Genomic DNA, 12,179 nt, shown 5'->3' on the forward strand with positions numbered 1-12,179 from the left:
CGATATTTGAATTGTTGCTCGTCATTTCGTGAGATTCCTTCTGTTTCTAGAGTTACTTCGTTTATGTTCCGTTTGCTAAAAATGGAGAATGAGCCAAAAGTATGAAGTATAAATTATTGGGAGATCGAGTCAAAACAAAGATGCACTTTGTTTTTTATTGGGAGAGCAAAATTTAATCTCTAAGTACATAAAAGACTTTCCACCCAAAAAAAAAGTACATAAAAGACTATATATTTTTAGTTGTGTTTATTTTTTTTTCATTCAAAAGAAATAAAATATATAAATTTATGTGAGGAAAATAAATTTATCTTGTAATATTATCCATGGAAGGTTCCTTGAATTGATTCTTTAATGTTATCTAAGCAAGACTCCCTACTATCATACTAACATAAATGGAAGGTTCCTAAACTAACTCAGCTAAAAAGTTGAATGACAATAAAACTGCCTTATATTCAACCATGGCAATGAAATTTTGCCATTTAAGTGATATTAAAAAACAAAACTTAATGATTCTTATAACTAATTTCAAATTTGTTTTGTTTGGATGTTAAATTGTGTCAAGACAAAATGAAACCAAGGTAGGTTAAAACACTTTTAACCTTCGATTTTATTTATTAATTCTATAATAACTATAGGTTATTCGAGTTTATCAATCATATTAATCCATTTTATACTTATAGCATTAAACATGGGAGAAATAAAATTACTTATAATAAGTAAAGGTCTACAACTTTTATTAATATTCTTGTTTTTAAAAAAATACAACCTTTTTCTATATTAATAATTAAGAAGCAAAAAGTTCTGATAAACTCTATTAGTGAAGTCTTTTATTGTTAAATAGTAGAAGGCTGTGAACTTGAATTCCGACTTTGCTTCATTTGATTTAAGTTCTCCGTCCCTCTCGTTCAACCAATAAAATATAAACAATGAATTCATTGACATGTTATTTTTTAATGCATTTTTTATTATTAAGAAAATACTACTAGTAAATAAGGAACAAGACTTTTAATTTAATCAATCTTACGTGAAATTGTGTTAATAAAGTAAGTCAAAAAAATATATTGCATTTCCCATTCAACCATAATCTGATCCCATCCTACGAAAGTAGAGATAAAAAGTAGTGGCCAGTTTTTTCTTTTCTATTATATTGAAAGCGAAAACACACAGGAAAAAATAAACGAAATTAAAAATAATTATTTTCCCATGTTAAGTGCCGAATAAAAAGTTTCTTAAAAACTAAGTGCCAAGTAAACATCGGATATGGTGCCATGGAAAAGCACCGCAAAAACATTTCTACAAGTAACTAATGGCTTTAAGGCCTGAGAAAACAAAGTAAAGGAGAATGTACTAAGTACTAACTCGAACCCAAAATGAATACCTAGATAAGGCGAAACAGAAGAGAGTGAGACTCTCTTAGATCATTGAATAAATATAATTTATACATGAAAGCTCCAAAGAGGCTTTGCTATCGGGAAAGCTAGTTGGCATGTTAAACCAATACTGAAACTAAAACTCTAGAAAATACAAATCAACTTGAAGTTGGTTGCTTTCCAAGCAGTTGTGATGGCCATGAATCTGCGGGTGTGGGATACCTGGCATGTGGTTTACTGACAACAGATGTAGATTTCGGCATGACCCCGGTAACATTAGGAGCTGGAAAAGAAGGTGGAAGATCAGGATTACAGGGGACAACCAAAATCGCAGATCCTTGCTGCAAGTTAGGTTCTATGGTATGCAATTGGAGATTCTGTCCAGGAAAATTTGTCTGCTCCAGTGGCTCAAGTTCCAAATGGGGAGGTACATTCAGGTCAGGTTTACATTGAGCCAGTCTTGCCTGTATCTGACCTTGAAATTTCTCAATTTGGGTTTCTAGGCTACAATTCTCCTCCTTCAGCTCATTTTTCTCCATGGTCATCTGCCCAATGAACGCGACAATGTGAAATCCAACCAGATACAAGGATACAGTGGGACATCAAAAATATCAATTTCCAAAATACGATGAAATGACAATTTGCTCAAGGAACTGGCTGAAAGATTACTTAAATAGAAAGGATTTCATGTCACATACGTATCATTATTTAAGATGAAGCACTCTCAACAGGGTAAAAAGAGTGTCAATCTTACATAATTAGATTCAGACAACAGAGTGACATTCTCTTTCTTGAGGGACTCGATCTGACTGAGCAAGTCTTTTAGCAACCTGGCAGTTTCACACAGTATAGAAGCCTTTCCATTGTTCTCATTTAGATCTATTCCCACACCACCACCAAAACCGCCCAAAAAAAAAGGAAGATAAGAATCACTTAAGATCATGTTGAAAGCAACAAACCAAAACTATGGAGTTTGAAAATATTCAAGATACATGATGATGGCACAAGCGGTTACCAAGTGCACTGGCAAGATCAAGAAAGAGATCGTTCAAATGCTCACGCTTCATTTTCTCCCTTTCAGCCTTGTGAATTTTCCTGGGGACTTTCCCTTGGTTCATTTTATCAGAAGAAGATCTGAAGCAAATAAAGTTTACAAGAACTGAATCCAGATGAAGAACCTGTAAAGTCCACATAAACTACTCATGCAAGAGACAGCTAGAATGTAGTGCTATTAGACTATTAGTATACTACTTCTGCCACCACCACTGCTCGTTATCAATAGTTCCGGTCAATTTTATATTTAAATTTGTCCTAACAAGTACAGCCAGATAAAGTAACTAATAGTAATAGCTTTGTAGTTTAAACTCACCGAAGAATAGATATTTTATATTTACACTTGCAACAACTATTCAACTTAATACATCAAATGTTTCAGATCATATAAGGAAGTTTACTCCAATTGAACTTAAGAATTACAAAAGGAATTGCACAACGAAGAAACTACCAGGGCAAATCAAATTCTTATTGCTGTGTTCACGAAAACATTAGAATCTCTGACCTGTTTTTTGATGTCTCAACCATTGGAGCCGCACTCTCTGATCCCATGTGAATAAAGCCAGTTATATGCCCTTAAGCAATTCTTCCAGCAACAAAATTTCCTAAAGTAGAAAAACAAAACTACTTCAATAATGCACTTTTTATTCTTATAACGAAAGGAGAAGTAAATCGAACACCCCAAGAAATGGAAATTTCTTTTTACAGTCAATGAAAAAGTAAAATCCATGTTTCCTGATTAAATCAATTCCCTTTATCGCAATCCAATCAGAGAAAGGGGTAAAAAAAAACAACAAACCAAGTTCCCAATTTTAATTTCCACACTTCATAGCAGCCAAAACAGAGCATCGAGAAATTCCAAGGATCAAACAGAAAACGACCGAATAGAAAAAAGAGGGAAGATAAATTGTGTGCAGAAAGAGGGAAAGTGGTTTTTTGCTTACCAAACTGGGGGAAGAGGAATCGAAAGGAATAGGATTGGAATTGGAATAGGAATATTTGAGAATGAAATTGAAGTTGGGAAAATGGGAATTAGGGCAGAGGAGAGAGAAAAGAAGATTGGGGTTGTGGTGATGGAGTGTGGCGGGAGGGCATCTGTCACGCGAAGGCGCGTGGCGAGGTCATGCTCCTTCGCTTCAATCAACAACCACCAATGAGTTCCCCACGTGATCCTTTTCTTTTTTAGGTCTTTTTGTAATAATAATAATATAATTTTTTATTATGAATATTTTATTTTTGGTTATACATGTTTTCTCTCAATTTTCAATCCATTTTCATTATTTCTGTTCTATCTATCTGTATTTTTTCAGCCCATTTTTTATCCATTTGCATAATTTGTTGATCCATTTCTCCTTCATGTACACATTTTCTACTTTTCTACTTATTTGAATATTTTTTTCCTCCCCATTTGTATTGTTTTTTGGCAGCTTATTAATTTTTTTCTACAATTTTTTTGCCCGTTTATATATTTTTGTACTAACTTTTTTACTTGTTTTTACAATTATCTTTTTATCCATTTGAATACAGTATTTATTGTTACTCATTTGAGTCATTTTTTCTATTAATTTCTTTTTGTACATTTTCATGATTCCCTTTTTTATTTTTCTCGTTTGTTTACATATTTTTCTCTTTTCCTTTTGTATATATCATCACATCATTCAAGTAAAATTTATATTTTTAAAAATATTTATGTTTTTTATAAATATTATTTATATTCTTTATTAAAAGTTCTTAATATAGAATTATTAAATGTGTAGAACGAAAAATTAAAGTAATTTTTATTTTAATTTTGAGTCTAAGCAAACCAAAAAGGCAAAAACGTTCGGATACTAAAATTGCTTTACTTGCTCGCAGCCATCATCATGCTCGTCCACGTATTATTTAATTATTACTTTTTTTGTGAATTCGTATTATTTTAATTTGATTATTAGCTAATCACTCGTCTTGGTTATGTAGTCCTTTCTATCAAATAGCAACTCAACTTTTATAATCCATCTCAGCATTGAAATAATGCAAATTTTATAATTTATCATCCTCCTCATCTTCCATTAGGTCCTTATTTGATTAGCAAATTTAAAAGATCTTTAATTAATTAACTATTGTTGATGAGCATTTGAATTTAGCAATAAAAATGATCGCTTGACTTAAAAAACAATTAAAAGTATATCTGAGTATAAAAAACTATGTAAATAACATCAATCACTCACATCTCTTCCGTTTGTTGTGACTTGCAAGACAAAATCTATATACTGCAGAAAAAAAATGTATCGTTTATATATACAACAATAATGTAGTAACCTTTCTTTTTGTCAGCAAAAAACTCATATAATTTCATTCTATAGTTTATATATGCGATAATAGTTTAGTAATTTCATGCATGTACGTTTACTTATATTTATTCAGACATTTGTTTATTATATTATTTTATCTTTAATGTGTGAATGACAAACATATAATTCGTTAAATTAATCAAAGGTCCTTGTATTATTAAAATTTCTAAAACTAATTTTCTGTATTTTAAATATTTATTATTACCATCAGATTTTTAGGATTTAAAAAAAAAATCTAAGCAGGTTAATATCCTCAAAAGTTACAACGACACTTTAACAGTATGGTTTATTTCTTCTTTTTTGTGTGCATTGAGGAGGGCCATAGGCCCAAAAAGAAAAATACCCAAATGCTAACATTACCTAGGAACATTTTGGAGAAGGATATCTTGGATAGTTTGAGCCAATGTTCTTTTAATTTTTTTAATGGTAGTTCATGAATTGATCCAACCATTAAAAACAAAATAATATTTTAACAGAAATACTTTTATGATTATTGAAATTATGAAAAATAAATCATAGAATTAAAAAAATATAATTTTATTTCTCCCCATAATATTTATTCGTAAAAATAAATTTTGTCTATATAAAAGAAAAAATATTTTTAGTCCATATCTTTTTGCTTAAACTTAATTTTGATCTATGCATTATTAAACGAACCAAGTTAGATCTTCAACTTTTAAAAGTATGTAAACTTAGTTCCTTTTCAAGTTTAAGCTTACATCCTCTGGACTCAAATATAAGTTAAATTAAATAATTTTATGCTAATTAAAAATTTAATTAATATTATTTAATTACACTAATTAAATTTAATAAATATTTTTTCTAAAATATTATTCAATAGAATTTGATATTAATATATAATAGTCATTGAAAATAAAATCTCAATCAATTAAAAGAAATTTTTGAAATAGTATCATTAAATAAAGTGAAGGTAATATAGGTACGTATTTAAAATTTACTTATATATCTGAGTTCATTATAATGATAAAAATATATATCTGAGTTCATAAAACTTTTTTTTATAATTGAGTACAAGGAGAAAAACATTTAATGGTGATTTTTGTTATCGTTGTAAAGTTGGAAGAGTAACTAAATTGATATTTTTTTTAAAGTTAAAAGACTAAACTCATTTGGAGACGAAAACCAAAATTAACTAAAAAAAAATACATGAAACAAAAAGACATTTTTTCCCAAAAATATTGATTCACTTTTCATGTTCTGCAGCGTTGGACAATTATGCAAGGCAGATCCATAACTGTTGTGAATTTTTTTAATAGAAAACAAAAGCGTGTGGCGTCCACACTGTTGCATCAGATCAAAGGTTTATGGTTTTTCCCAAGCGTGTGGCAACCTCCCATGGTGGGAACCACAAGATGCTCTCCCCCTTCATCTATTTCCCTTTTACTGTTTTCCCAGCCAGGTTGTTATTTTTATTTTTAAAATTGATGTCAATTAATTAATTAGATTTTTTAACTTCTTCGTCTGCTAGAAAAGAGTGACAATACTGTTTGAAAAGTCTACTCAGTTAAAATCATCGTATTATTTTTATCATTCTGAAAATTCTTTGAACTTAAACATATGACAAGTTTATTAACTTATGTAATTTAAAATATGTCTATGAACTTTATTTAACACGCCTTGTTACAAAAGACTAAAAATAACTCTTAACAGATGCATTAAAAAAAAAGAAAGACCCTTAACAGATATATATTGTAGCAGACGGTCAAAGTGGACCCAAAAGCTCTGCAAAAGATGTGTGAAAAATTGCAGCATCGCACCTCAGAAAATATGGAAGATCAGCAGAAGCCACAAATCTGAGCAAAGCGGCTTACATGGCTGCAGGGTTTCAGATTGCCAATTAAAAAAAATACAGGATTGGAGTTTAGAGGGCTGTGTTTTAACAATTAAGAATTCTGAAGAGAACATCACATATTCTTGCAGCCATATGCTGAATATAGTATTTCAGAGTGTCTCTCGTGAGACTTCTGAGTTGATAAATGAAGAATGAAATGTTTTAATAGCATTGTGTAACTTTACAATTTACTAGTCATAGGTAATACAATTTTACTGTATTGACACACTATATAACAGATTTGAGTATTCAAATGGCGCTTACGAGTTACAAGTTGCTTTTCTGGTGCATGTGGAGGGAGTTCTTGAGTCAGCATCATGGTTTGTGCTTTTGTGGGAACTGTCCCAGAGTTGACCTATAAAAGTATTTAATCATTAGTCTAGGCTGGTGGGTGTTGTCTGAAATTCTAACACAGATACAATGATTCAAGAATTATAGAAATGGCATCAATTTTATTTATTTTTCTACATCTATTCATTGATACATAGATTCAAAGTTCAGAGATGAAATAATTGGTTGAAATCCTCAGAAAAAATAACCAACCTAATATGACCCTAATCATCAACATAAATAAATAAAAAAGGTTTCACAAATAAATTCACCAAGTAACTAGCAAAAGGTTATACCTGAAAGCATGAATAATGACTAATTGAGCTTTGCCGTGTCGGTGTTTCCTTCTCATGGTGAAAATAAAAAAGCCAAATTCTAGCATCAGTAAACCTGCATAAACAGAATAAATCATCAAGTAAAAATGCTATAAGTATCTTAAACTTTTGTTGTAAAGTTAGAACATTTAGAAACCAAAATAAGTGGCCAAAAATAGCTCCTTTTTTTTTATGTCGGTCAAGCTTCACCATTCTAATTTTTCACTGGACGTCAGAGCACATCACAATCACACTGCTTTATGCGTGTGCAAGAACTCGGGGAGAAAAAGGAAGGAAGGGTTAATATCAAGGAAAGAAATCACGTCTCACATGTGCAACTCATATTCTACAATACATGTGTCAAGACAAGAGAAAGGAGACAAGAAACACGACACCATAGCTTATGGAAATTAGCCTGCTATACTATACCAGCAATCTAGGCTAGAAGCACCAAAGTTGAAATCAAAGTTACCCTTTACTAATTTCAAGGTGCAGAGTGCGTGTGCGTGTTCTCAGCCACAGCTTGCACATTCATATTCTATCTGCAAAAGATGATGATGGTTTAGGTCGGATTACTTCCAGGGAGAAAGGAAGATGTTGTGTCTTCTTTGGTGACAGATACTGATACAACATTAGTGCTAACATAGTACAGATTGCTAATCATCACACTGAAAGGAAGACCCATTTGAAGGTTGAAGCAATATCAATGTGTTCAAACATAAATAACAGTTAAAGAATCTAAATTCTGTTGTCATTGTCAAGCTATAAGATGGTCCAACTATACACCTCGTCATCTTTTTCAAATTATGGGTTAAAAATATTTTACTGCCTCCCTTTATCACACAAACCATATAAAAAGATAACATGATAATTGATAAAGAAAGGGTTACGAAGGAGAAGACATATGATATGATGATCATCATGCTTTATAAAGAAAGGTAAACTGGGAAAAATTAAAAGAAAAAGCGGATCAAAATGTCTAATATTAGGAAAGTTGTAGCATAAAATTGAGCATATTATTGACATTGTTCTAATGAATGGGAAATTATAGATAAAAAAATACATTTGTTTGTAATATAATATACAACAATCCTTAATTTCAACCATGACATTATAATCATAACATAAAACTTACAAACAGATGACTGAATAGATAAATGCACCATGCTGTGAAAATCTTAAAAAAGAAAAATACAGCACTATTAGGATGATCAATTGATCTACCACACAATAAATGCATTATTCATCGGTACAATGTCATACTATACACGAGTGTTGATGCTATGAACATATATCATTTAGACTGAATCTCTTAAGGCAATTTATGCAATAATGTGGTTAAAAATTTCAAATCTCCTCCTTTGATGTTTCCTGGAAGCAGGGCCCGACCTCTAGCAAGACTCATTTTGAAAGTGATACACACAATTTGTCCTGGTCTCTTCAATTTCCTCCCCCTTATGATTTCAAAAGGATGTTCCCTACTTATAGCTTTTAAATGCCCAAGTAAACCTACCTCTGAATATATCAATAAAAGAATTTTCCAGAGATTATCAACTTACATCAGATAAAGGAAGCAGCAATAAATCAAAATTGAGTGCGACAAATAGAGGACCTTTCTTTTCTTTTACACAAAAGTGGTGGACTTATTAAGTACGAGCCTATGGGGACATAACATTCTGACATTGACTTGTTTAATTTGCAGATTAATAATCATCTTTGGGTGATTATTGTCTTACACACATCATTATTTGATTCCCAATTCATCCAACATAGCATACTAGGAAGGAGTATCATAGATATGCTACGGCCTATATATAATTTTAAATTTTGTGTCTTCCTAAAATAGATGATGATCTATCTTTAGTCTCCAATTGACAATAGCTGAGCTAGAAAGTAAAACTAAAACTACACACAGCATGCACCTAAATAGAAAGACAGCCAAAATGGATGCTCATTTGTTTCGCCATTTTAGAGACCATATGCTATAGGTGCACCAGGCCAAAAGCTAGGACAAATTCTCTTACTGATCAACCAACATTACATGTGAGGGATGTGACTCACCGTGTTTGGGCAACTGCATTTTTGCATTATTGTACCTCCCAAACTATCACATGTCACTATATACATATATAAAGAGAGAGAGACACGCGGCGCTACATTAGTGGTCTAGAGGTTAGTTATATATAACTATAGCTTCAAATAAGGTTTACTAGCTGAGCGTTTTTTTATTTTAGCTGCTCCTTAATGATTAGGAAGGGTACCACAGGTTCCTTAAACACAGATGTATAACATAGATAATGCACATATTCTTGGCTTGTTGCGTCCAATAATCACAGAAATAGCGTAGCTAATAACCAGCCTTCTCGCTTTTGTTTGGAGTTTAATATTTTGACACGGGTTAAGAAGTATAATTAATATTTCAAATTTTATTAATTGAACTATCTCTCATTTATACTTTTTATTTTATTTTATCACCCTAGAATAAATGGTTAAGGATATAGTGAGAGAAAAAATTAATATTATAAAATTACAATAAAAATGGGTGCCACAACGTGAAACAAAATGAGAGGAATTCAGTGAGTAGAGTAAAGAACACACACACGCTTGAGAAGCATTTATCTGCCGACAGTTACTGCAATTTATGATACTTTTATGATTTCATATTGCTTGAGTAGACCATAGTTATTACGAACTTTGAATGTTTTGCTTACTAATTTGGCGGAGAATCTTGGTCTATGCTTGGCCAGATCAATCTGTTATAAATTGGAGTTAATTAAGCAATTGCCTGGTTAATAAATGATGCGAATTTGAATTGGGGAGCCATGATCCTTTCCCATTTAATCATCTTCCCCCTCTAAATGCACCCAAAGCAATAAATGGGAAATGGGCTCCTACCCAACACATGTTGATAAAAAGTGCACACACAAAAACTGAGTGGACGTGATGGTGGTGGGTCTACACCTCTAATTACTTTTATTTTATGTCGTAACTAGTAACCACCAACCTGTAGGCTAAACGCCATGGTGGTGGTGCCTCTGAGAAACCATAGCAAGATTAAGAGATTTTCTGGGACCCAAACAAAGGAATTAGGGATATTATGGGCCAAATATATATATAATCTGTTGCTTCTTAGCACCCACTTTTGTGCCCAAAATCTAGCTGACTTGTTCACAAATTTACAGAAATTGCTGTCCTAGCTGGTCTAACTCATGCTACATTTTTTTAGGGTATAAGATTTACCTATATGGTATGGGGGGACCAATCCTGTGCCTATGTGTACGGTGTCACTTATTAGATTCAGATCCATGGGGTACCATCCTACCCGTATTTTCCACTCAAGGTAAGCCAACATTTTAATTAGTACAATTATCCTATGTTTTTGACAAATAACATAACATATGTCACAAATCAAACGTTTCATTATCTGACAAAATAATAACAAATTAAATTATATGTCTAGCTTTAATTTAATTTAATCAGTTGGTATGTATATATTGTGACATTTGAATTCAAATGGGGATGTATACGGCTTCATGCTAATAATTGTTGTTAATTGGCTTAAGGATCGAGAAGGAGATAAGGATCTCTATCAGTAGCATGTGGGATCACAATAATAGAGAGATACCCGTTTAACTCGAGTATCTCATGATTTGTTTGGAATCACCACTGTTTAAAGAATTATGTTATTTATATTTTTTTTCATTAAAAAAAACTTCATACAATTTTTTTATAATATATTATTTTATTATTCTCTCTCTCTCTCTTTTCTTTTTCTTTTTTTTTTTTTGCTTTTTCTGTCCATCTTCCTATCTCTCATTTTTTTTTACAATGCTCTCCTTGCAAAGTTTGACTACTTAATTTTGGTACTTATTGCAACTAAAAAAAATACTGATATTTGAAACTAATACTGCAATGGTTGCCAATTAAAGTTCACCAAAAAAACGGATGTGATCAATTAACCCGTAAAATCCATAATTAAAACTCTGTGATTATTATTTATCATTTGCTTATAATCATTTAAACACAGTGCTAAAAGTTAGGTGTCACAAACATTTCATAATTAAGCACATACACTAACAAGAAAAAGCATTTAGTCGATATATTAATTTCATTTTGTACTTCTTTATGTTACAAGAATTAAGAAGATATCAAAATAATAAGACATCATTAATTTTTATTTACTCATTTTTTAGTATTTAAAATTGTAAATATCAATTACTTTAATTCCTAATTTTATATAATCTTGATTTAATTTATAAATATTGTCTACATTAATCTTTTCTGGTAAAAAAACTAATGATCGTGAAAACTAAAATTAAAAATAATAATTTTTCGTGAAATTAATAATTAAAGTGTTGATTTTATAAAAACATGAATTAATATAACTAACACTTATTATTTGAGCGACTTAAAGGATCGAATATTTGCTCTGGGAAAAAGAAGGCAGAATTTTTAGTTGGTATAGAAAGTGTAATAAAAGCAAATATAAAAAAATTATTGCACAACTAACAAAAACTTAAAATATATTATATTAATAATAATAATTAAAAAATTGTTAAAATTATTATGTTCATGTGTATTAACGTATTCTTTTTTATCAGTCAGAAGAAAAAAAAAAACACAACTACTCCTTAATAAAAAACGATGTCGGGAAAATTTTGGCTAAGAATTATTAACCTAACAAAAACATAATATGTATTAACCTATATTATGTTTATGCAAGAATTAATAAATAATGACAAGAAAAATCCTATATATGGACTCATCTAATGCAATTCCAACAGAAAACTGCAAATTAAAGCATGACCAATATGAAGGACCCTTATTTAACTCTGATTATTGGAATTTAACATCGGAAATATTGAAGCTGTAAATGCATCGAGTCTTAACTGAAAAGAAGAACAATCTTTCAGCCAGTTCCTTTAATACA

The 12,179-nt window shown here is 30.9% G+C and overlaps 1 protein-coding gene and 1 long non-coding RNA gene across 6 annotated transcripts; both read right to left on the minus strand.

Moving 5' to 3' along the window:
• Nucleotides 1-1,206: 1,206 nt before the first annotated feature.
• On the minus strand, nucleotides 1,207-3,584 carry LOC114392262 (transcription factor bHLH47-like). 3 transcript variants are annotated; one of them, XM_028353320.1, is made up of 5 exons: nucleotides 3,368-3,584; nucleotides 2,929-3,028; nucleotides 2,386-2,504; nucleotides 2,125-2,249; nucleotides 1,207-1,915 (listed from the first exon to the last, which is right to left on the minus strand). In XM_028353320.1, exons 2-5 carry the CDS (start codon nucleotides 2,973-2,975, stop codon nucleotides 1,529-1,531), a joined length of 678 nt encoding a protein of 225 aa, XP_028209121.1. In that variant the 5' UTR covers nucleotides 2,976-3,028; nucleotides 3,368-3,584; the 3' UTR covers nucleotides 1,207-1,528. The 3 variants fall into 3 exon arrangements, with proteins under 3 accessions (XP_028209121.1, XP_028209123.1, XP_028209122.1); XM_028353322.1 differs by having other exon boundaries at nucleotides 2,386-2,548; XM_028353321.1 differs by lacking the exon at nucleotides 3,368-3,584 and adding an exon at nucleotides 3,223-3,295.
• Nucleotides 3,585-6,381: 2,797 nt separating this feature from the next.
• Nucleotides 6,382-8,700, minus strand: LOC114392263. 3 transcript variants are annotated; one of them, XR_003662275.1, is made up of 3 exons: nucleotides 7,232-8,700; nucleotides 6,870-6,960; nucleotides 6,382-6,589 (listed from the first exon to the last, which is right to left on the minus strand). It is a non-coding gene; the product is annotated as an uncharacterized LOC114392263 (long non-coding RNA). The 3 variants fall into 3 exon arrangements; XR_003662274.1 differs by lacking the exon at nucleotides 6,382-6,589 and having other exon boundaries at nucleotides 6,639-6,960; nucleotides 7,232-7,325; nucleotides 7,722-8,700; XR_003662273.1 differs by lacking the exon at nucleotides 6,382-6,589 and having other exon boundaries at nucleotides 6,639-6,960.
• Between the last annotated feature and the right edge of the window lie 3,479 nt (nucleotides 8,701-12,179).

Source organism: Glycine soja, chromosome 17, assembly GCF_004193775.1.
Source record: "Glycine soja cultivar W05 chromosome 17, ASM419377v2, whole genome shotgun sequence".
NCBI classification, from domain to species: Eukaryota; Viridiplantae; Streptophyta; class Magnoliopsida; order Fabales; family Fabaceae; genus Glycine; species Glycine soja.